The sequence below is a fragment of the Montipora capricornis genome, chromosome 7 (genome assembly GCF_036669925.1).
Source record: "Montipora capricornis isolate CH-2021 chromosome 7, ASM3666992v2, whole genome shotgun sequence".
Classification (NCBI taxonomy): domain Eukaryota; kingdom Metazoa; phylum Cnidaria; class Anthozoa; order Scleractinia; family Acroporidae; genus Montipora; species Montipora capricornis.
Window position 1 is genome coordinate 22,919,540 of NC_090889.1, and position 25,010 is coordinate 22,944,549.

Here is a 25,010-nt window from a genome sequence, read left to right on the forward strand (position 1 = left end):
AATGAGACTCACTAGCCTCGCTCTCAAGCAACCTTTCTTTTGTATTTTGTTCATGCAAACGAGGCTAGTGAGGCTAATAAGCACATAAACAAAAGAATATTTTTTTGGCCGCCATTTATGCATTCGGTCTATGAAATGATCTTTACCAACCTTGAGCACAGGCCACAGGATCCTCAGCAAGAGACTGTGTGTCAGGTTCAGTTTACTAATATATTAAAATGCAGTCCTAAACAAAATGCATCATCTCGAGGCTCTGGGAAATAAACTCATACAAATCATTATATTCATTTCCCAGAGCCTCGAGATGATGCCTTTTTTGAAACTGAATTTTAATATATCAAAATTGGTCTATTAACAACTATTCACCGAAGTCAGAACCGCGAGCGCAATCTCGCGCGAGTTGCGCGGAGGTTGAATGGCAAGGGATATTCGAAGTTTGAGTAGCCAATCACAGCGCGCCTTCAACGGAATCCACTTTTTTTGGTATATACTGTACAGTCTAACAATGAATATTAAATTCCCACCCAGTCATGTTTTTATGTCTTGTAAAACAGAATTCTTGCGCGGCAGAAAAATGTTGCACGCATTTATCCGTGAGGAATGGCTCCACAGCAAGACCAACAAAACCAGCCACCAGGCCACCCAAAGAGTTTCCGACTGTCAGCAGTCCCAGGGCAAATTCTCTCTCCTCGGGTGAAACAAAACGTGAGACGGCGAAAGGCGAGTGCAAGACAATCATTCCAGCCACGAGTCCAAGCGTAGAACACAGAGCAATAACGATCCAGATGTAGCCGACAAAGTGATACCAAGACTCGAACAGAAAGAAGATTAAATGGGATATTTCCAGTGCTGCGGGGAAGAAAACACGCATGAAGGTAAGTGTTTTTTCTCTTTTTAAATCCAAATAAGGTTCGATGCCATCTTTGGTACGATTCCGTTTCTTTGAACCTGTTTATTTGGTTTATTTTCTTGCACGCTTAGCTATCTAGGGTACGCGAGTAGTGACACTAGCATTTTCGTCTTCATACACGGGCCGCGATTTTTGCAAGAGTGACATCGACGAAAGCAAGAACAGTATGAAACACCAGCTTAAATAAGCCAAAAAAGTAGCTCTGAGTGTCCTGGTCGTGCGTTTTAACACGACGCAACCAATGGCAGACTGTTGTTGTGTTGAACGCAACACGCGACAAAACATTACAACTGTAATATTATTGGTCAAAAAGAGAAAAAAACTAATCGTGGCATGTGCGGTACGTATTCTATCTCTGATTTTTTCTTATATTTTGTCGGTACCCTGCATAATTAATTAAATAAAAGACTTCGAGATCTTAACAACAACACGAGCGTACAAATGTGAACCTTTAATTCCGTATTTTTACTCTCAACTGACCACTCATCCCGGTTTACAAATAAAGAAGCCTCGCCTGTGATCTATTCCGTTGTAAAGCACGCAGGAAGCGGAAGAAGTGTACCGAGGGGAAACAAGAGACGAAGAGTCAAGTGTTTTCCCTCATCATATCATATCTCTTTATTTACCCTCGGATTTTTAGAGTAGCTTGGTGTAGCTAATTTCTCCGAGCATTTACCCTCCCAACCATGATACACCACAGAAGACAGACCACAACACCGGGAACTACATGCCTATCTTCTTGTTAGTTCTATCCGCTTCCAAAGTGCTTTACAACGAATTTTACCATGACTGCCAAATTCTCGCGCACTCATTGGCTAATTTTTATTGTCAATAAGAGGATAGACACATGATATTGACGCGATATTGCTCGCGTCCGATTGAATGAAATTGAAGTTTCTCGCACTTTTGTCTCCCGTTCTTCTCGTGTTTTGACTTAATTTTGACCCACCCCTCTTCCTTTGGTCAAAAACAAATTGATGCCATTTTTTCATGCGTCTGTCCTGTTATTGACAATGAATTTCGTCATAATATTGTGGATCCACAGCTACTTTGACAATGTTAAAACGAAATTCATGATCAATAACAGGACAGACGCATGAAAAACTGACATCAATTTGTTTAAACAGATCACAGGCGAGGCTTCTTTATTTGTTTGATAATAAAGAATTTCTTAAGTTCGTCGCGCATTTGGCTAATTTTTGCAAAACTTTATTTTTTAAATGCTGCGAGTGGTGTCAGCCGTGCATTGGCACGCTGTTTTAACCAATCAGAGCGCGCGTTATATCGAAACTTTATCATAATTTAGTTTTAGGATAATTCGTCCACATTGTAAGACGTGAACCCGATGGAATAATCGCGAAAGACGTCGCCTTTGTAGACCTTTAAGTCCGTATTTTCGTTTTAACAACGACGTGAAATCACCTTGAGGATCTGTCCGGACGTCAGCAACCCACCATATCTATATTTTTTAATTTTTGCCACAAAAATTCCACGAGGCTCATAGCAGACTAGTTCTTGGACAGTTTCCATGCAATAAGTATGCTAAACAACCTTACTGCGCACCTGTGGCTCAGTTGGTTGAACACCGGGCTGCCATGCGGGAGTTCGTGAGTTCGACTACAGCCAGATTAACACTCAGGGTCTTTAAATAACTGAGGAGAAAGTGCTGCCTTTGTAATGACATCTGCAAATGGTTAGATTCTCTAATCTTCTCGGATATAAAGGGCAATAAACCGTAGGCCGCGTCTCACAACCCTTCAATGTTCATAACTCTGTAAGACGTGAAAGAACCAGGACACTATTCGTAAAGAGAGGGCACTGGTAGTTTCCGGTGTTGCGGTCTGTCCCGGATGTGAAGTAAAGTGAAGCTATTAGTTTCTCCCCTCGGGGCCCTTCAGGACTAATTTACAATTATTTAGAGCGGTTTTCAATTGAGTGTCGAAAGTAACTAGCGAATTGCTTTGGTTTTGCATTACTTCGCTCAGTGATTGGTTCAAAGTTTTCGCGCCACTTTTTCAACCATGCAATCAGAAGTGAAACCAAAACCAATCGTGGCCCGCGCGTACACATTTTCCCGCGCTTTGTGTCGGCTGCGTGTAATTACTTCGAGTTTTGATTGGTTTATCGGATTGTCTCCGTCCTTTTTGATTGGCCAAAGTAATTACTCTTGTTTTGGCTTTACGACACTCGATTGAAACTTGCCCTATGGGGAACTTTAGCCAGACTGCTTATTACGCAGTTTTCAATTTTATTTTAGGAAGTGAAAGATGCCCCGAAGCTGTAGTGTATCGTGGTTGGGAGGGTGAACGTGCTCGGAGATACTAGCTACATCAATGTACTCTAAAATCCGAGGGTAAATAAAGATAAGATATGATATGATATATGACGATATTTACCCTTGACTGATGCCCATCACCTACCTGCAAACACCCACGTCTTGTTGCAAGTCAGAAAATCCACAGCCTCAGAAGGAAGGCAGGCAAATAGAAACAGATAACTCCTACCAATGAATTTTCCAATCCGGTACGAGAGAGAATAGAAAAGAAAATGATCTCTAGGAGGCACATGAGAATCAGGGAAACCAATGGTTGTAATAACGGAAGAATTGGACATGTACTCGGCGAAGAAGCTTAGAAACAGCGGGATGATAAAGGGGAGAATCTTGAAACCGATGCGAAGTTTTTGGCTAAATTGAGATTTTTCAGTTGATTGGTGCGGACTGTCAGGCTCGGACCCAACGATTGTATATCGTACATTTTTGTGTTCAGCGCCATTTCCGTTTGCTATGTTCTCCCTGTCTAAAAGAGCGTAAAATATGATTATCAACGCCGGCAGAGGAATCGTGAGTGTGATGGCTGTCTTGGGTGACACACAACTCCATATTGTAACTCCTGAGGGAAAAAAAGAAAAAAACAACAACTTTATAAACTATAAAAATTATACAACAAAGACACGCAGTCACTCAGACATGGTCTACTTGATGGCATCAAAACTTGTATTGAGCTTGATCGCGACGCTCTTGGAATAACGTTTTTTTCCCCGAAAGCTCTGAAATTTCGGAAACGATAATTCATTTGAATGCCAGAAGAAAGACGTTTACTTATAGAGAATCACCACTGAAAGTTAACTTTGAAGCTATTTTGCGACGTCTTGAAAGCATGTTGAAAGACATCTTTTAGAATGAGTGGACGAAGGTTTCATAAAAACGGTTTTCAGATGGGCCAAAAAAGTGTTTTCTCAGACACACCTGGTCTTCGTTTTCAAAGCTAAAAACTGCACATGAATTTTCTTGACAAAACTTTCGTCTACAGTTGCCTTAAGTCGTTTGATGATTCGTTGGACAAGGGATTCTTGATTCACCAATCGCCGCGAAAAATCGGTTATTATGTTCCCCGGAAAGGCCATGTTCTAGACAGCGCGAAAAGCAAAGAACAGGTGTTTTTACTAACTAGATGCAAGTCGGATGTTTCTGTCAAGAGAATCACACTTTCGTTAACATATTGAAATGCAAATGTCAGGCATAAAGCAAACATTAAAATACGAGAACACTGACCGACGAGAAGTTCAAGACTACCTCAGAAAGCAAACAAACAAATCACATTTTTGTTCATGAAAATGGCCATCAATGCCTGCAAATTTGATGCTATACGCTTTTTGAGATTTCCTCCAAAATTAAGAACAAGCCAAAAAGCAGAATCTCAAACAGACGATTTGATCCGCATACAAACTCAAGCATTTTAGTGAATTATATTCACCAATAAGTTGTGCTGAGAATTCATGGTTATCTTCAAGCCAAAATCGCATCTTTTATTTTAAAAGGAGGCCAAAAACTGCGATTTAAACTTTAATGAGAAACGTAAAGTTTAGATATCACTTGAAGGATACGGCTTGAATGTACCGCTTTTCATTAAAAAAGGGTAAGACGAAAGAATTAGTTGAATTTGAGGGCGAAGTTGCCGAATGTTCGTGAACCGATTTAGCATTAACCGAAATTGACTGGTTATTACAAGAAATCGAGGCTTCTGAAACCCTTCTAATGTACTCTGTGAGAGTACAAAACTTACGAAGACTCGATATTTTTCTTTCTTTCGTCATTTATAAACCTTGCGGTAAATCTAAATATTATATATTGCTTGGCCAACCCTTTGTGACTGTTAGTAACTGAAGCGTAAAGAACTAACAGAAGGAGAAGAACAGCTCACGCGAAGCGTCACTTCTGTTGTTAGTGTTTTCGCCTGCTGGGAATTAACACAATTGACATGACCGTCTTCCTACCTGTATAGTATAGAGGAGAGACAAGCGACGCCATTCCGGTTCCAGCAACAAATGCACTGATACACACCTGAGGATAAAATGACGTTAAGGCGAGAAATACAACTTCGGCCACCCCTGTAGCTACGGCGTTCACCGCTATTCCTACTAATTTCAACCGCATGTCTTCGGTGAAGATGATCAAAGCCAGCCCTGTTACCATGCACGTCGAGATGAAACAAACTTTGAAGACATAAGAAATCTTTTGGATAAACCATGGCGCTATAAGCTTTATCGCCGCTAAGGGTGTTACAAAAGTAACTAGTATTGTAGCAGTTGGAAGTTGTCGGCCGCTAAGAATGTCCTCAGACGCCGTGTATAACATTTCTTGATAAAAGAAGCCCATCGTACCAAAGATGTAGAAGCAAAGAACATTTAGCCAGTTAGATCGCTTTTTCAAAGCGGCTGGATTCTCGTCTCTTTCAGGGCTACATTTACTGTAACTTTCCATCCTTCGATCCCACATTGTCCATTCATTTAAGTCTAAAATAAGATTATTGATTCGCTTGTCTTCTACTTTTAATTTATAAACGGCTTCATAAGAGAGGTTTGCGCCACGATTTGAACGCCGATCAAAGCAAATTGGCCCCGCCGTCTTATGAATAAATACTCCAGTTCACAGGCGGTAATTTATTGCGCTTTTTCCGCGTTGGAGAAAACAAAGCCGAATCAATTAGAATTGCAAATGAACCAAATGGCGACTCAAAGGTCAAACACAATTCCTTGTTTATCAGCTGCACAAGAAAATAAGGCACATAGCAAGCAAATCTTTCTTTCACATCGAGAGGGGGATTCAAAAGCTAAAGGTAAACAATTTTAAAGTATGAATTTGATTTTCAAAAATTAAAAAAAAAAAAACATTGTGCCTGTGATGTCAACGTTTCCATGACGACCAATACCTCTTACGCTCAACCCTTTAAAGGATTCTACAATTTGAACAATATTTATCAAAAGATATATTTTTCTCATAGAAAGTGATAAATATTCTCTTTCATGAAAAAAACTTAAGGTCTGGTAACCGAAATGATTGTGCTTTTGTAAATCCTAATCAGGACGCCCACTGTTTGATATATTACCACAAGTTCTCTTCATATCAAAATACTTATGTTGAATCTAGTTATGTCATGTTGTTCTTACTATTATATTCATGTTGAATCCACTAATGGGATGTTATCCGTATCGCAGAAAAACGCAAAATTTAAACACACACCTGGTCAGTTGTTTCAAAACAGTTCGTATCACTTTTACGTGTTTTTGGCAACTAATTAATAATTCAAATTTAAACCATAAAAATAATTAAACCCGGAATTTTTAGGCCAGATCCGTTGACGTATGTTACTACGAGCTAGTATCCTGACAGAATCTATTTCTTTCCCTCAAGCACCAAAACACCACATGATCCAATCGACCAGAATTTTCGCACCGTACCGTACCGGAGCCCGCGGGAACCAATAACAGTCAGGGCTCGAAATTCCCCGAGAGAACTTCGAATCTTTCGGGACACAAACCACAGAAAGCACTTCTTTGTCCTTACTCCGCTTCGCAGCCGTATTTTCACATCCCAAAAGCCTGTTTTCGTCGTTTCGCCATTGTTATATATTCGCACACAACGAGCTTGTGTGCGAATTGTACAATTATTCAAGACGGCGGCGACAGGAACGGAAATAAAAATAAGCGATTCATAAATTCATTTTTTTCCCGGACGATGGCTTTTATCAAAAGAAAAATGTCAGTGTGAAGATAAATTACTTTGATTTAAAATTATTCATGGTAATAGTTGAAACTGAATTCTTTTTAAAGGTTTCCAACGAAGCTTTTCGAGGGACAAAATGCGGAAGAAATCAAACAAGCCAGCCATGGATTAAATTGAATATTCTATATTCATGTTTTAAAATAGATTAAGGCAGCTACATGTACTTTGAATTAAAACAAAAATCTTTCACATGGTTCATTTCAACCACCATATTAAATATTCTTTACAATCATGTTTCTACAATATTTCATTACATTATTCATACAATGATAGGAAATCAAAATAGCGATTTATTGATAGAAAACGAGAATGTAGATTATTGCGACAAAAGTTATTAATTTGATCTTGGCCATTAAATCTGAAGCAGACACTCCTGGCAAATTTACCGGTATTAATTTTGACATGAGACGACTTATGGCGGGCACGAGGACATCAAAGAGCCGTTTTCACGCCGCTCAAATAGAGCGTACGTACGCATCCAGAACCTGCCCCTGCCATCGCTAGCCATTGTATTTTTAATTTTTTTAATCTCCTTCTTAATCATTTGTTAATTTATTTATTTACTTTTTAATATAGGGGAGTGCCTCTCATTATACTCTGGATAGTGACCTGTCCACTGGGTAAAGATTCCGTTTAGAAAACTTGATAAGATTGTTTTCTTTTTGTTGAGAAAAGCTGCAATGTTTGATAACGACAACGATGTGATGATGATGACGAGAACAGAAACAAAACGATAACAAAGAATAATTATTCTAAAGTCATAACTGGCGTTATATCGCCATGTTTTCAACAGATCGAGTTAGCAGCCGAGCATACCCACACACTGCCTGGCCAGCAGACCTGTGTGTTTGGCAAAAGCAGCTATCTGTGTAATTTTGAATCGGCACTTAACAAGTCTCGGAAGGAAAACGAGCATTGCCGAGCGGCGAAGGCGAACTGGACGACAATTGAAGTCACACGCGGCCCGACCAGCAGACTCGCATGTTGAACAAGCGCAGCCACGCAATTTGGAAATAAGGCTTCTCGCTGTCACAAATAACGCGTCTTAAAAGTAAAAATTAAGCCTAGCATTGGCAAATCGCTGATAAAACAACATAAGAGAAAGAAACAACCTTCAATCGCTAAGAATTAGAAAAATTCCACAAAAGCTAACTATTTTAATTAAGCGTTAACGTCTTCTGCAAACTGAACAAGACGGCGTATCTTCGCATTCTTCAATTCCACGAGCAAAGAGACGAATAAGCTGCCGATGTACCCTGAAAAACGAATGCCGAAGAAAAAAACCTTAGTTAAAAACGCTGAAGCTGGAAGTTGTTCTCGTTTTTTCTGCACATTTCGAAAGTTCTTGTTCTGAAATACGAGATTTAATGCAATCACTTCAAGGAAAAAAAAATTGCTTTGACGGAACTTTCTTCATTCTCTACGTGCAAAATTCCCATAATGCACCTCTTTCATCCCAAAAAAATTTGCATAGGCATTGCTTTCGATTTCTTCTGGGACATCTTCATGTCCCAGGAGACATTATCCGATATTAGTATCACCCAACTAGTGGACTAATGCAAATCCTGCATTTTGATTGGCTACGCTAGTAGAGAACTATTCGTAATAGTCCTCGAGTAGCGAAAAGGGTGACGCTTTCTTTCGTTTTATTCCCAAATAAATATTTCTTTAACTTGCATTTGCTAATTTTATTATTGCCTTTTCTGTCCGACTAGTTGGGTGATACTTCGTCCTCTAGGGCCACGGGTCAATAGCCCATTCGGCTTCGCCTCATGGGCTATTGACCCGTAGCCCTTGCGGGCTACGGGTCTAACTGTTAATTAATGCACATTTTCATTGTTATGAAACAAAGAAAGCGAATCAGTCGCTAGGAAGTCTGGGTAATCAATAAGCCATTTTGGGATTTTGGAGTTTTTACTCATTTCAATATCAACTAAGTTGGCAAGGGATCTCATGGATATACACACCAACCATAACTCTAAAAAAAATGACCATTCTAAATCAGTTTCTAGAACTAAATATTGCCATAGCAATAAGATAAACGAAAGTTTAGACCTAATCACTGAAATGGGCACTTAGACTTAATCTGTGAAATGAGGGTTTAACTGACCAAGGGGACTCGTGGTGGATATGTTCATGAGATCTTTCCCACTAAGTTTTATTGCAGTTTGGTGGACATTGTTTCTGAGCAAACATGTTCAGTTATTTCGGTAAGCGTTCGTTTGGGATGACGGAGGACCGCCACGATGATTTACTGTCACAGGCTGTGAACCGAAACCGAAGTTTAAACGATGGACTCGACCATATATCAGTGTCCAAAATGAAGACGTTGAATACGAATTGACCATCAAATCATCAAGAACATTGAACATACCCAATACTTGGGTGTTACCATACACCTTATTCCAAAATGGCCGGCATTTAAATATTCTTTTGTTTTTATTCAAATTAGCCCTAGATGCCTTGTTCTTGAGCTTGAAATTCAAAAGAATATTTTATCTTGAACGAGGCAACAAGGACCAATTTGTATCCGCATAAATCAGCGGCCATTTTGGAATAAGGTGTACAGATGCTCAACTTACTTTGTGCAAACACGTTGAAGAAATATACAAGAAAGTATCCTCAGCTGTAGGTGCCCTCAAACGCGTGCAACCCTTTATTCCGAAAGAAACTGCCATACAAATTTATAACGCTCCGATTGCGCTATTGGTGGTTTTCACGTGACGTCATCGCGGCCATGTTGGTGGACGAAAACAAACGATCTCTCATTAGTTTCTTTTGTTCGCCCACCAGAAGTCGTGCATTTCGCTATTGTTATTGGTGTCTCTATAGGTTGTTTGAAAACCACCTATATTTCGATCATTGCAGCCCGGTTTGGGACTGTTTGAGTGGCTACCTGAATGATAAGCTCCAAAAATTGCAGAATCGTGCAGCTAGAGTAATTACAAAATTGCCTTTTGATACGAACTCGAACCACCTCCTAACCACCCTTAACTGGGAGAGGCTATCAATTCGACGAAAGAAACGGAAAGCCTTGGTGATGTACAAGACAATGAATGGACATGCCCCCAATTATCTTCAGCGTCTTTTCACTCAGCAATACTCTAATTACGACCTGAGAAACTCTGAGGGTAAACTGGCTTTGCCAAAACCGAGCACTAATTGCTTAAAAGCGAAGCTTCTCCTATAGCAGGGCCCAGTACGTTATGGAATGATTTGCCCAACAGGTTAAAAATGTCGGATCTGTTGATCAATTTGAGCGAAACCTGAAGAAGGCACCCAGCATATCGGATTCCCACACGGCAATCATGTAAAATACCACTGCCACTGCCACTGCCACTATCCCTACCCCTACCAGTACCAGTACCCCTACCCCTACCACTACCACTACCACTACCACCACCACCACCACCACTACAACTACCACTACCACTACCACCACCACCACCACCACCACCACCACTACTACTACTACTACTACTACTACTACTACTACTACTACTACTACAAAAGGATATTCAACTTGGTTGGTTTTCTCCAAACTTTTGGGATTACCGCGTTGAAACAGAAGGCTATCGCAAAATAAGGATCTCTTATTCCACCTCAGTGACTGCAATAATCACCTCCTGTTCCAGCTCAATAACGATATGGTCTTCCATTACAATGGGAACCTACTTGATTATTGAAACTAACGACCTGTTCAGAACAATGGAAAGGTGCATTAAAGGCTTTTAAACTCATTCAACGTCGATTCAACGTCGTTTCAACAACATGGTTTGACAACAAGGTTGAAGGGGGTAGAGGGGGGGAGAGGGGGGTAGAGGGGGGAAGAGGGGGGAGAGGGGGTGGAGGGAGAGTGTTGGAGACGGTTTCAACGGGGCTGTTTAACAAAGTCGAACGGACGTTGAAGAAAATGTTGAAGCTGTTTGCCCGGGCCTTAGAGCGGTTTTCAATTGACTGTCAAAAGTAATTAGCGAATTGCTTTGGTTTTGCATTACTTAACTCAGTGATTGGTTCAAACTTTTCGCGCTACTTTTTCAACCAATCAGAATTGGAACCAAAACCAATCGTGGCTCGTGCGTGCACATTTTCCCGCGCTTTGTGTAGGCTACCGTGTAATTACTTCGCGAGTTTTGATTGGTTTACTGGATTGTCTCCGTCCTTTTTGATTGGCCACAGTAATTACTTTGGCTTTGGTTTTACGACACTCGATTGAAACTCGCTCTAACGACGATCAAAGAAAACGATAAATAGAGGGAAAGTTCCTGGGAATATGACTTCCCGGGAGCAGTCAAAGTTGCAGAATGGATTTTAACGCGTTCATACTTGACGTCAATCCCAGGGTGAGTAATCAATTCTCCGTCCACGTTCCAAACGCTCATGAGGCGGGGCCGAGCTGTAGATGACGTAATTTTACCGGCTAACCACTCCTGGTCATCATCTCTGGTGCCAGACTCCTCTCTGCCGTCAGTCAAGTCTTCAGTCTCAGTACCATCGCCAAGAGGCCGAAAGGAAAACTCGCGAACACGGTGCACTTCCACAAAATCAAAATTGAACTGAAATTTAAACATTTCAGTATTAAAGAAGGCAAATGAGGAGCGAGTGCAGTTTCGTAAGGACAACATCTTCCCTTAAGAGGGGAAGGCCAGAAGCCATTTTTCCCCTGGATGAATATTACAAAATATCATATCCGGAAAAAAAAATCGAGTACTTCGAGTCGACTAAATTCTCTCGGTTACTTTCCTAACAAGATGCAACCATATTTCCAGACTCTCTCTTTTCCTGCCTTGTCGTCTCTCAACGATAAAACAGAGATGCAGCCTGGGTTTGACGTTAATCAGAATCTCGCACGAATCGAACCTACAACGTGTCGATTAATGAAAAAAATATGCTCTTTTCTTTTTTTTGTTTTTGTTGGAATGAAGGTTCCAAAAAGGACATTGTTGGATTTGTGTTGGCCAACTCGAAAGCGAATGCTACTTTGGCAACCACACGCATTTTGTATTGTAATAACTGCAATTTACTATAGCTATTTAGTTATTCAACAGAACCTACCTTTTACAACTTTTTATCCATAAACCCCTCTTGTAAAATGAACTATGAACCATTCCCTGCGGAGTTTAACCGCCGGTACATGACACCACTTACTTGATCAGCCTTGGAAGTTAATCTGAGCATGTGCCTCAGATACTGCAGACGTGAGGTGTGTTTCACAAGTATGAGATCCAAACAGCCGTCGGCCAGATGAGCGTTGGGCGATAAGCCTTCTGGACTCTTTGCGCACGCGCATGACATGTTCGCCCCTATGACGCTGATAAATCGCCCTTTGACGGACTGCCAGTGGCAATCTAAGGGCAAAAAGACGGGACACTGATATATATGAGGCCTACGCTAAACGAGACCATAGAACAACATAATTTTGGACAGAACGAGGTCGACCAGAGAAGAGGTTGATGGGAGTCTCCCGAGATTGTTCAACTCTCTTGCGCAAACGCGCGCTGAGCCGCGCGTGAGTCCTCATGGGACTGAGACCAGAGTGGATCATAGGGTGATTAGCACAACCATTCATTCTATTCTACTCTATTCTAGTTTAGTCTACGCGTCATTTTGAGAATGTTTGTTAAAACCATAGTTCCCTTCCTTGCAGAGAAGCCGTATAATTATTTTGTAAAGGTTACGTAAAAAGAGTTTACTATCAGGGGGTTTAATTTGAAAGATTTTGAGTGGATGACTGAGAGAAACGCGAGACTTCCCTCGTTTCGCGAAGCACCCAACATCAGTCGACATTACTACCGTCTCTGATTCGCCTAAAAATCAACGCTTTCGTTTTTTTTTCACGGGGACAGTTACCAAACATGGATCGAAATCTGCCGACCATAAAGTTAAAATGGGAACTTCAGTTGTCTTACTCCTCTCAGACAGCGGTGGACTGAAAACGAAATCGCCGATTGCACGTGGGCCAAACCTCTTGCGGAGAGAGCCACTTCACCAACAGTCTGCTAAAGGGGCGCGAACACCTGCTCACTTGGGAGACTTCACTTTTCGTGCTTTTGTTTTACAAAAACGTGAGTTTTTAACTTAAAAGTTCGCGATAAGAGAAACAAGAGTTTTTGGGGTGGCGATTCACTTTGGGCAGGATGAGTTAAAAACACACAGTAAAGCTCCCCTGCCAGGTGCTTCTAAAAATAGAAAGATACGGGACAGGGTTGAATCAGAGGGTTAATATGGAAGATGGAGGCTCCGGGTAATGGGCTCCTGCTCAGGGAATGTTTTGTTTTGTGAATTGTTAGTTTAACAGAGAGAACAACCACTCGCTTCTGACCTGAAGGGTTCTGTTGACAAGGTCTGTGCGGGACCGCGTCAAAACCACTGCTGCAAACATTACACCTAAACCAACCAAAAAACAAAAAACAAAAAATAAGACGTCAACGTCAGTGGCTTCATGGCTCAGTTGGTTAGAGCGTCGCACCGGTATCGCGAGGTCACGGGTTCAAACCCCGTTGGCGTCCTGAAATTTTCAGGCTTCTCTCCGCAATTGCAAAAATTGCGTACATAACTGCGAGGATCATAGCTTTACTTGATTTCATACCCGCAGTTCAGTATATGATTCATTTTATATATCCTTTCGTTCATTGATTCATTCCTCACGGATAAAATTAGAATCCACAAATGACCTGCTCCCAACGTCATGGCTTCATTGCTCAGTTGGTTAGAGCGTCGCACCGGTATCGCCAAGTCACGGGTTCAAACCCCATTGAAGTCCTGAAATTTTGAGGCTTCGCTACGCAATTGCTAAAATTGCGTACACAACTTCGAGGGTCATAGCTCTACTTGACTAAATGAATGCAGCATGGCATGACCCAATCACGTTTTGAGGTTGTTTTTAAATGAATTTAGTGAATCCGACAATTTAGCTTCATTTGGAAGTTGGTTCCAAATCAGAGCACCACTGTATTTAACGCTTCTTTTTAGAAACTCGGTGTTCGCTTTTAGAAGTGACAGATCAGATGCAATATTTCGCAGGTCGTAGTTCGTCTGACTAGTATTCCTTCAGACGAAAGACTTCCTTAGGTTGAACGACTACTTGTACGAGTATGAGTTTTCTGTGCTGAGCACGCGCGTTAGGATTAAAGAATGAAAATTTCAAAATGCGCGTGCTCAGAACTGAGAACTCGCACACGTCCCCGCATTCCAATCTGAAGGTCGCTATTCTCAAAATGGCGGCTGCAGCGCTTCTGTCCCAGCAGTTCGTTGCTAAGTGGTATCCAAGCACGCGACCTAAACCCGCAAAGAGCCTATTCATTTAGAATAGAGCGGTTTTCAATTGAGTGTCAAAAGTAATTAGCGAATTGCTTTGGTTTTGCATTACTTCACTCACTGATTGGTTCAAAGTTCACGCGCCATTTTTTCAACCAATCAGAAGTGAAACCAAAACCAATCATGGCTCGCGCGTGCACATTTTCCCGCGCTTTGTGTCGGCTACGTGTAATTACTTCGAGTTTTAATTGGTTTACTGGATTGTCTCTGTCCTTTTTGATTGGCCAAAGTGATAACTTTGGTTTTGGTTTTACGACACTCGATTGAAACTCGCTCTATGCAGTACACGTATAATGAAACGCACATTGTGTTTGATAAATGTCATGAACTGTCCCCTGATCATTTTCCTCGGTCGGACATCGCACAAATCCAGAAAAGCTGGCAGTAAACGTAACGAAGTGTCCATCTAACTTTATTCTTTCAGCAAACATGAACAGTTACGTGAACTCGAACTTGAAAGTCCCTCTGACGCTTATTTTTTTCCCCGTATTTGAACTCTTCGTTTAAACATCTATCCTTGATTGGACCTAACGCCATTGGCGGCCATGTTAGTGTACTGAACAATAGCGAAAAAGTCTTTTAAAATTTTGGCACTATTACAATGCAAAACGCGAGCGACATTTTGCTTTTGTTTTGTACACTAACATGGCCGTCTAATCACGTGAGTGCAAACTAAGAATAGTGTCAGTCTGGTGTGTAGTACTTCAAAAACGTTTTTTCCGCCATTGTATATGCAGCCGTTTTAACAGGCCTTTGAATTATGCGCAAAAAAATTTGGCCGAGCCAGTTGGGTCCTGGGAACTAATGATGTCAAAGAAGTAACTTCTTCGCACCTCTTCAGTTACCAGGACCCAACTGGCTCGGCCAATTTTTTTTTGCGTATAAACCCGCCCGCTAAAACGCGTGGATAGACTACGAGGGAAAAAAAATTGAAGTACTGCCCTCCAGACACTATAGATATTCAAACGAAAAGTCAAAAAACGGGTAAAAAATGAGCCTCATTGGGACTTTAAAAACAATCTTACAGTCGGCTCCTGTCAGGAGAGCTCGCCTTTTTTTCCAAAATTTCTTGTCAACCGAGAACTATACCGGTAAAGAACAAATAAGATTCTGTACTTACCCTGACCGACATCTCGTGTTGTTTTGCGGATTAGCGTCAACGGCGTGTGCCGGGAGATATGATACTACTCCCTCATATCCTCTGTTACAAGATGAAAGAACACAAAGTCACCACATATGTTGCATAATGGTCTCATGACAAAAGGATTTCCACACCTACTTATTTGCAGAGCTGTCACTCTTTGTGGTACTGTTTTCTCAAATGTAGGTTTACCATTTAATCGACATTTCTTAGTGCAAGAAATAATTTGAATTTTTGAAGGGAAGGAAATGAGCTGAGCATTTACCGCGTGACAGCCGCGTGACACGAAGTAGCTTCTTTCTGCGTAATGACGACTTTTCTATGTTTTGTGGAAACTAATTTTCGCAATTGGTGTAGACTGTTTTTTTTCCTGCTGGGGACAACTTTTTCATTTTAGGGAGTTGTTCTTTGCTGGAGATGTTCTTTTTTGCAGAACGCAAAAACGTACAGACGCACAAAGGAAAACCACGCTGGAGTTTTGGGTAATGGCGGCGGAGCAACCCCGTGATTTCACAACTGAAAATAACCCAAATTAATTCGGATTCCAGGACTAAAAAAAAAACCTTAAAATTACCTGTTTGACATAAATTTTTTAAAGCCAGCTACATCATATCGCTTGGGTCCCATCCAACGAAGCTTTTCACTGTCGTGCATGACATCACCAAAAAACCCATATGCTACCATGACAACACTATAGCGTAAAACTTCATTCTTTTTCTTGACGCAACAAACATCGAGAGGCTGCAAGTCACCTTAAGAAGAAAGCCAACGAAGTGATTAGCAACAATGTAGGGTTGGCAGGGAGGAGTGGCCCAGGCTCGATTCCAGAATTCCATGTCGACGTCATAAGTGTTAGTATTGAGTTTACTGATTTCCTAGTCTGCTCCAGATTCTCTATTAGGGAGCTTAAGCAACGACAACGGCGACGGCAACGAGAACGTCACAAATTTGCATATTTAGTGGATAAAAACAATAGCTTTGCACGCCCTGCACGTGCGTTTTTCACTTTTGTCCATTTCGTTGCCGTTGTCAGCAAAACAACAACGTGAAATAGCCAAGTTTTTGGTTTTATGAAGAACTTCAGCACTTGAGGATAAATTTTCCTTTTCTCTCCTAAAATGGAGTGCCGTTCCGACTGGTGTCATCTTTGAGGAATTACCACACCCTTGTCAAAGCGATTAAAATAACGCAAATTTATATTTTGAGATAACGTTCTCGTTGAGGTCGCCGTTGTCGTTGCTTAAGCTCCCTATTCTTTCTCCGAGAACACCGGCTTTTCCCTCCCGTCGTCAAAAACCTACATTTCATTTGAGACAAAGGGGGGGAACACAAAAGACTATTCTCCAAAATGGCCGCAACGGATTTGAATGAGTTAAAATTGAACGGAATGAAAAACTGATACCAGAAATAGAAAGAGCACCTTTACTTTAGTAACCCTGCAAAGTTTCAGCGTATTAAGTGTTATAACAACTGAGAAAATGTAAGTTGAAATTTGACAAATTTATAGCAAGAGAAAATGAGGGGACAGAGAGGGAGGCTCCCGGTCCAGCCCTTGGGATATGTCATGTCTACGAAAGTTATTTTTAGACGAGCGGAAGTCCTTGTTCTAGCGGAAGTCTGTATTCCGAGACGTCCGCATGCAGGCCAACCTCGGTCTGATGTTTGAAAGAAAATAAATATTCATTAGCCTTCCACGTGCGCCGCCATTTTCTCTCTTCACTAAGAACCTGAGAGCGAGACAAGACTGCATGCGGACGTCTCGGAACACAGACTTCCGCAAGAACAAAGACTTCCGCTCGTCTAAAAATAACTTTCGTGGACATGACATATCCTGACCAACGCCCTGAGCCTCCGTCTCTGTCCCCTCATTTTCTCTTGTTTACAGACGTTTGTATGATTGGCGTAAACCCCCAATCATACAAACCTCTGTAAATTTTTCATTTTTCAACTTACATTTTCTCAGCTGATATTAAACCTGATACGCCAAAACCTTGCAGGGTTACTAAAGTAAAGGTGCTCTTTTTATTTCAGCTATTAGTTTTTAATTTTAACTTATTTGGATTTTCGGCTGATATTTTGGAGAAGGGTTTATTGTTTCATTTGTTAATCCCGGTTTGCTGTTTTATTGCTATCATTGTTGTTCTTCTGCCCTGTTTAGCCGAGGTTTCCTTGACTTCTCTTTCCATCGAAAAGGAAAGGAAATAGCGCGGATCTCTTCGATGTTGTCACATAGTGTGGATTGGTTAGACTAGTTTTCTCCAGTTTAAAATCATCTCATTATCTGAACCTCGTTTGATGACCTACTTGTAATCTTGGACAACATTGTTGAGACAGTGACACAAATTCGCCTTCATTTTCACACAACCCTAACCCAGAGAAGAATTTGCACTCCCCTCCCACCACAGTCAATGTCGCTGCATATTTTCATCTGTTCTACAGTATATTTCCGACCAAAATAAATTACGGTAAACATTGAGTGTGGGTGGAGGGGAAAGGTGGCTTTAAGTGCAAAACATTTTGATACGTTTCTGGAGTACCAAAAATGTCTCTTTGCGTCGACAGGTTTTGTCCAAAATTGCAGCTCCTATATACAGCTCAGTGGCAGAGCTTTCGAACTATTAAGCAGAAGGTCATTGTTTCTACCCCTTTAAAGGAACACTCAGATTTTTTCGGGTACCCCCGCGTCACCTTCGAAAAATACATCACTTTCATCGCCTGTTTCATTACCAAGTACCTAATATGATGTGAAGGGCTGAAGTCACTGGATCGTTATTTCCTGTTGTACAGAAAGCAATGGCATCTGTTGAGCCAGCAGGGATGATTCCTATGGGAATACTCAGAGGCACTGGATGAAAATCTTGCGAGGTTGAATCCACCATGGCTTCATGCTGTGCTCTTGTCACAAGACCATTCAGCACTTCGTGAAACATTCCATCCCCACCCACAGAAATTACCCTGAAAACAATCAATGACAGATTAAAAATGCTAAATAGATAAAATCCACGATCCTAGTAAATGAAAGGAAACTAACAGATCACATACCCGTCAATCTTCTCCAGGCCTTCTTCCAGCAGGTAATCCCTTGCATGGTTTGCTCTTTGGGTAACTAAGAATTATTATGAGAAAAAAGATACAGTTCCCAGTTTGGTAATAGGGCATTTTCACATGACGTCACAGCGGCCATGTTGGTGTTCCAAAACAAAGAAATGGTGGCCATGATGGCATACCAAACTAATCCTCTGGGAATTGAACTCTATTTTAAAGCAAATACTTTTTTTTGTTTCAGTAATCCAATATGGCTGCTGGTCATGTGAGTGAAAACGCTCTATAGTTTGGGCACCCAAGAGCAGTACTGTATCCTTTCAAATCACAAGTTTGATTGAATGCAACCAAGGCTACTGCCTAATGGTCACCCGGTCACCTGGGGAGCCTTATTTGCGAGTGCCCAAATTTCTGAACGAATAGCCCAAACGGGCACCTAACTTATCACAAGGTGATTCATCCTCACTTTAATTAATTCTGGGCCCTTGAGAAAATGACTCGTGCTACTAACTTTTAATGTTGGAAGCAAGAAGGGCTAAGGGAAAATTTTTCTTAGGCAGCAGCCTTGGCAACACATGTTTAATTTAACATTACCTAACATACCTGTCAAGTAATAAACTTACACTAATAGTCACTTCACTGCAAGTTAAACTAAAAAAAAATTGTGTTCCGTCAACACAGGTTGAAAAATGACAAACTGGTAAACTTCCAGTGCTTGTGTCCGGCCAGTTTCTAGTCAAGAGTACTCACCAATAATGTCAGCTTTTATATTTGCCAATTCAAATAAAGGCTGTACTTGTTCCACATATATCTTATGACCTAGTCTCTTTCCTCCAATTGGATTGATGAACACAAGAAGTCGTCTTGGTCGATTAAAACCTACAATTAAAGATTTAATAACATTAAATATATAACTGGCCAGCAAGGAAAACAGTCTGTGGTCTTCAACAGGAAGACCTTTGGGGCAGCATTTAGGACATTCAACCTGTATGCCGAGGTCTGAACTCAAAGTCTGTTGTGTATCTTCAGAGGGTTTGTCATTGGTGATCCTTTCAGGAAGGCCAGTTTTCCGGGGGAGGGGATGCTCATTGCGAATTTGAATTGCACACCTAAAGGAGGCCATATTTAAAACATTGAATATTTAGTTGGAAAAACGAGTGATCAAAAAGAAGAACAACTACAATGTTTCGACCGTTCCATGGTCATTTTCAAGGAAACAAGCCACATGAAATCGCAAAATTACTTTAGGATCCTGAGAGGTGCTCGACCACGTTTGATTGCTTGATTTTTGAAATGCTTTTTATTCAGGACCTTAAGCCAAAATTAAACAAAGAGTGATTCCATCCCTGCAAAGCTATTTGCTAAACACTTCTAATAGTTTTCATTCTCTTCACCTCTTATTTACACTTCATTTTTGTATTCTGTTATTTTTATTGTTTGTATACAAATACATGTATTTAGCTTTCTACCTTTCAGTCCATTGTTTCAGAAATTGTATAATTGCATGCAGGATATTTTATCCATGAACTTGAACTTGAAAATGTCTGTGGAACGGTTGAGACGTTGTTTGTTGTTCTTTTTTATTGTTCGTTTTTATAACTAAATGTTTTAAGAAGAACTTATTACTTCATATTAAATATAACATTTTTATATGCAACCCTGATCAAGATCTTCATGATACATATGATGGCACTTTGCCCAGAACACCCTAAGTGACACCAAAACCCAAAATTTACACGCCAAAGTCACAGAGACAAGCATGGATCATCCCCATCCCTTTCATATGCAAGCATCGATTATCGTATAAGTTATACAATATTATAATAATATTATTGTGCACACACGTAACATGACAGCTAATTCCACTAATGAACAGTATGTTGTGCCCCATATCTTGAATGATGCGAATGACTGAATAGGCCAATACGCAAGTGGCAGTCCCTCAAGCATGTCCCACAAACAAAGGTAGATGGCTCTCGGCGTAGTAGTTAACGTTGTTTCCTTGCCTCACAGCAAGGCGCCAGCTGGCTACGTGGTTGTCAGCAATGTCTTTCCAGGTCTTTGTGGGTATGCTCAAGCGCTTCAGGTCCCTTTTGCCAATGTCCCTGAAGCACAGGCGAGGGCGGCCAACCGGATGGGAGCCTTTTGCCAGTTCGACGTAGAGGAGGTCCTTAGGGATGCGGCCCACTTCTGTACGCCTGACATGGCCAAGCCAGCGCAGACGCCTCTCACTAAGAAGGGCAAACATGCTGTTTGTGCCGGCTCGCTCCAGGACTTCAGAGTTGTTGACTTTATCCTGCCGGGTAATGTGTAGAATACGGCGCAGGCACCTGAGGTGGAAGCTGTTAAGTTCTTCTTGTGTCTTGCATAGGCGGACCACAACTCACTGCTGTAAAGGAGTGTTCTGAACACGCAAGCCTGGTAGATGCGAAGTTTGGTCACTACTGTGAGGTAGAAGTTGTTCCAGACTCTCTGGTTTAGCTTAGACATGACTGCTGCGGCCTTGGCTATACTGCTGTTTACGATAGTAAGTGAAATAGTGGAACCAAGGTAAGTGAACTGCTCTACTGCTTCAAGGGCTTGTCCATTGGGAGATGGTTGGGGGATGGTCTTATAGCCCTGCGCTAGGATTTTTGCCTCTTTAAGACTGATGGTAAGACCAAAATGCTTGCAGGCATTGGAAAAGCGGTTAACAAGTTGTTAAGACCATCCTCCGTATGTGACGTCAGGGCTGCATCATCCACGAAGAGCATTTCACGAATGAGAACTGAGGCTACTTTGGTCTTTGCAGGGAGGCGCGCTATGTTGAACAGCTTGCCGTCTACCCTTGTGTGGATGTAGACACCCTCACTGCAGTCCTTGATGAAATGTTGGAGAAGCAATGAGAAGATGCCGAAGAGTGTTGGTGCAAGCACGCAACCCTATTTGATGCCACTGGAGACTGGGAAGGACTCCGGGGTACAGCTGTAGATCCGTTAAAAGCAAACGGTGCTGTGCTTGTTCTCGCGGAAGGAGGAGAGCACTGCAAGCAGGTGTGGAGGTCAGCTAATCTTCTTTAGTACATGTAGCTTGAAAAGCCCACTCCGGCTGATCAAGTCGAAGGCCTTAGTTAGGTCAATAAAGGCGTCAAAGAGGGGCATTTGCTGCTTGCGATATTTCTCCCATGCTTACACAAAAGTTTGTAAAGGGTTTCAAAAAATTTGAAGCTGACGGATGGTCCGAGAAGAGTAACTCAACTGTTGTTATAATTTGTCAAAATGAATTTTAATCTTAACCCTGGTGTTCACTAGCGACGCAAGCACAAGCACAATCACAAGCATATTAAGTAGCTTATGCTAGTGAAACCGAAAACCTCGACACATAAGCATCAAAATCAACCATGCCATCCACAATGAAGTCAGCAAAAATTTGCCAAGATATTAACGTAAATTACTGTAAGAAAATTAAATTAATAACTCTGATATTTTACCTGCTAAAGTGCTTTCTAAGCAATGCAACCATTCCTGGCACAGAACTGCATCATTACAATCAAATATAAACATTTTCTCCTTCCATTTGTGTTTCCTTTTTCTTCTTACAGCATAAACACAAAATGACAAACTACTAAGTGGCACTAACTCAATGCCTTCTTCTGCAGATTGCGCTGAATCATGATGATACGGAATGGCTGCGAATACCTCACTCAGTGGTAATGAATGTTTGAAAGACTGTTTAACTGGAAAAAACAAAAACAGTTATCAAGTTTAATTTAATAATGCTTTCAATTAATTGTTAACCCGTAATATACAGGAGCAATGCTGGGAAGGAATGAGAGGTTAACAGCTGTTTCCTCACCTGTGTGGGGAAATTGTGGTGAGAAATTCGCCTCGGAGGGCTGTGAGGATAAAATCAAACATTTCATATTTTTGGCCTCGCAAGGAAAATTCCTCACTGTGTGTGGCCATCATGAGAATTGAGCTAAGCTATGAAGTCAATCAAGCATCCAATGACATACATGTACATGTGATTCTCATGTCACTTCAGTGGTTCAAGATGGCGTCAGAGGAAGAAACTACGATGCCACTGAAGTCATGTGAGAATGCCACTTATCATATTAATAACAAAGAGGGCAAAATTACTAAATGCTGATTGGTCAATGAAGAGGGTATTTTTTCTTAATTTTGCTTGAGAAGAGGGCAAAATTACTCGCTCACGATTGGTCGAGCGCCAAAAATTCTCGCTCCTGATTGGCTGAACGTACGTCTTCCACATTCAGTTGGTTTCTTCTGTTTGAGCAAAACAACTTCGTCTTCATCGAAGTTTGTCTTTTAATTCGCGCTGCATTCGCCGAAAAGGCATAAAGATTAAGAACTAGCTTTAAAAGATGATCTGGAATTTGAATTTTCGAGTGACAAGAAGAAGGGCAAAAGATTTTTTTCATGAAAAGCTTAAAACTTGGATCGACTTACATGGCACCCGGCGTAGCGGGATTGTGTGGTTGAAAAACAAAATGATTCCTTTCGTCAAGGGCTTTCAGTTTACCACGACATCTTGCAGCTCAACAAAAAAGGTCACAGAACAATTTGCCATTGACGGGAGGAACAAGTAGCTCAAGTTTGGTGGATTTCTTTGGACAAACCGTTTGCTATGTTTACGGATGCATATTTGCAAGTGGTAAAAACCTCTACAGCACAGGTGAATAAAATAAATTGAAGCTTAACATTTGGTTTAATCGTTGTTACAGTTGTTCACGAATGAAACTCGTATTTTCCTCTCGAGTGGATGTAAATAACAATCATCTATACTCGTTTTGGACGCAAAGAACAAGTTGACTTGCTTGTCTGTTTGTTAGTTGTTTTGCTTCCGAGCGAACGAGTGTTTTAACTCCGCTTAGCTGTCTGTTTTTCGAGGTGCCTCAACAGTGTTAAGAAAATTTTGCCCTCTTTGTTATTAACAAGTAATCGCAATGGGTCCTCGTAAAATTAAGGATTAATATCACTTGTGTTTTCAGAAGTTGCTGAAATTGCCCTCGTCGCTGCGCGACTCAGGCAATTTCAGCAACTTCTGAAAACACGCGTTATATTAATCCTTAATTTTACTCGGCCCCATGCGATTACCTATACAAACACCAATGAAATACCAAGTGAGCTTCCACTCGAAAATATATGATATCTTCACATATGAAGTTAATATGTTATTTCTGCACGGGAAAATATCATTGTTGCTATGGTAACATATAAAAATCACGCCTTTCGATGCCTTTCGTGAAATGATTTGGTATTTCATTGATGTTTATATAATAAATAGAATATTAATAAAAAACTGGGTTCGGTTTTAAACTGGGTTCGAAACCGTATCATATTTTCGCCAATAAGCGACAATAATAATTTCAAAATTCATAATTAGTTAAGTCCATTACCTGCCTTGACAGCTATGTCAACTAACTTCAACGTAATTACAGATTATGTGCAAGTAGTCTTGAACGATGTAAATAACGCGCTCGTATATCTCGGCTGTACGGTCTCGAAATGTACATTTGTACGATGATTATACGAACAAAAAAACGTAATCAACTAACTGAAATATTACAGTGAAACTTCGATAACTAAAATGCAACATAAAGATTCTTTTAGATTAAAATCGCCAAATCATGTGCTACAAGAATAACAATGTTCTATGCAAATAAGGAAACAGTTCATTTTTGTTTCTACTAATGTATACGACGTGTCTAGATACCCGGCAGCCGGGAAGTTCTTTCAAAAAACTAGATACCCGGCAGTCAGAAATTTTGACCAATTTTCTCCAAATAGCTCGCTTAATTCCTCTAAGAATATAAGATATTTATTTAGAAATCTCAAGCGATTATAAATAGTGCCTTGGGTTAAAAGCAGAAGCGACTGTTGAGCTTGGGCATAGAGTGAAATCTCAATGTTTTTGACACTTAAAAAATATTCAAGTTCTGACACACTAAGTCAACTCCCCATGAATATCCACAGAAATTACCAACGAAACCTCACCAGAGTATTTAGTGTTTGTTCAGAAATGCCAAGCGATTCTAAATAGCGAGCTATTTGGAGAAAATTGGTCAAAATTTCTGACTGCCGGGTATCTAGTTTTTTGAAAGCACTTCCCGGTTGCCGGGTATCGAGACATAATGAATTTATAAATGAAATGAATGGGGTTTTCTATAGGTCCTTTCCAAATTGTCTTCAACCTCGCGTCACACCGTTAATTTATAGCATGACAGGTAGGCTGGAAGTCAAGATTCACAGCTAAGAGAATTGTTAGCGTCATTCAAGGAAATTAATCTGAATCACTGAATTGGTTCAGACTTTTCAAGTGCGCAGAGTGAGCTTCGTTCTTGACGAAAACACAATGAAAATATTTTGATTTTCCTACCCGGTCTACAATCGTCACTGCCAATATAACCCCAAGAAAGAGAGGTCGGCGAAAGAACAACGTCCAAAGATTTTCCATCGACATTTAAAACGGAGCGCTTTAACACACAACAGGTAGCCATATTTGTTTTCATGTATCAGTTCCCAGTGCTTTTTCAT

General features: G+C 40.9%; 2 protein-coding genes and 1 long non-coding RNA gene across 4 annotated transcripts in view; 1 reads left to right on the forward strand and 2 right to left on the reverse strand.

The window, feature by feature from the left end:
* Positions 1-5,836, reverse strand: part of LOC138056453 (uncharacterized) — a 21,520-nt gene extending 15,684 nt beyond the window's left edge. Inside the window, exons 1-3 of one of the 2 annotated variants that reach the window (XM_068902247.1) lie at positions 5,186-5,836; positions 3,331-3,801; positions 1-849 (exon numbers count right to left, since the gene is read on the reverse strand). The exon at positions 1-849 is cut by the window's left edge and continues 1,347 nt beyond it. In XM_068902247.1, the coding sequence (XP_068758348.1) occupies positions 500-849; positions 3,331-3,801; positions 5,186-5,687 (1,323 nt within the window). In that variant the 5' untranslated portion in view covers positions 5,688-5,836 and the 3' untranslated portion in view covers positions 1-499. The remainder of the gene's footprint in view (positions 850-3,330; positions 3,802-5,185) is intronic. The other variant, XM_068902248.1, reaches the window with a different exon arrangement.
* A 60-nt stretch (positions 5,837-5,896) lies between these two features.
* LOC138056454 (uncharacterized) lies at positions 5,897-7,608 on the forward strand. The gene is made up of 2 exons (XR_011133449.1): positions 5,897-6,027; positions 7,022-7,608. It is a non-coding gene; the product is annotated as an uncharacterized lncRNA (long non-coding RNA).
* On the reverse strand, positions 7,083-25,010 carry LOC138056452 (ceramide kinase-like). Its single transcript, XM_068902246.1, has 11 exons — positions 24,853-25,010; positions 21,944-22,189; positions 19,225-19,353; positions 18,475-18,538; positions 18,167-18,387; positions 16,007-16,184; positions 15,412-15,492; positions 13,297-13,361; positions 12,123-12,322; positions 11,301-11,530; positions 7,083-8,230 (listed from the first exon to the last, which is right to left on the reverse strand). The coding sequence occupies exons 1-11, from the start codon at positions 24,983-24,985 to the stop codon at positions 8,143-8,145; spliced, it is 1,635 nt and encodes a 544-aa protein (XP_068758347.1). The 5' UTR covers positions 24,986-25,010; the 3' UTR covers positions 7,083-8,142.

Bases quoted from the DNA above. Each gene is read 5' to 3' on its own strand.
- LOC138056452 (XM_068902246.1), bottom strand. From the start codon at position 24,985: ATGAAAACAAATATGGCTACCTGTTGTGTGTTAAAGCGCTCCGTTTTA. The intron at 16,185-18,166 runs GTACTTGGTAAT...TTTCTTCTTAAG, and splicing joins AGCCCTTCACATCATATTAG to GTGACTTGCAGCCTCTCGAT. The intron at 15,493-16,006 runs GTAATTTTAAGG...ATCTTGTAACAG, and splicing joins AAAAAATTTATGTCAAACAG to AGGATATGAGGGAGTAGTAT.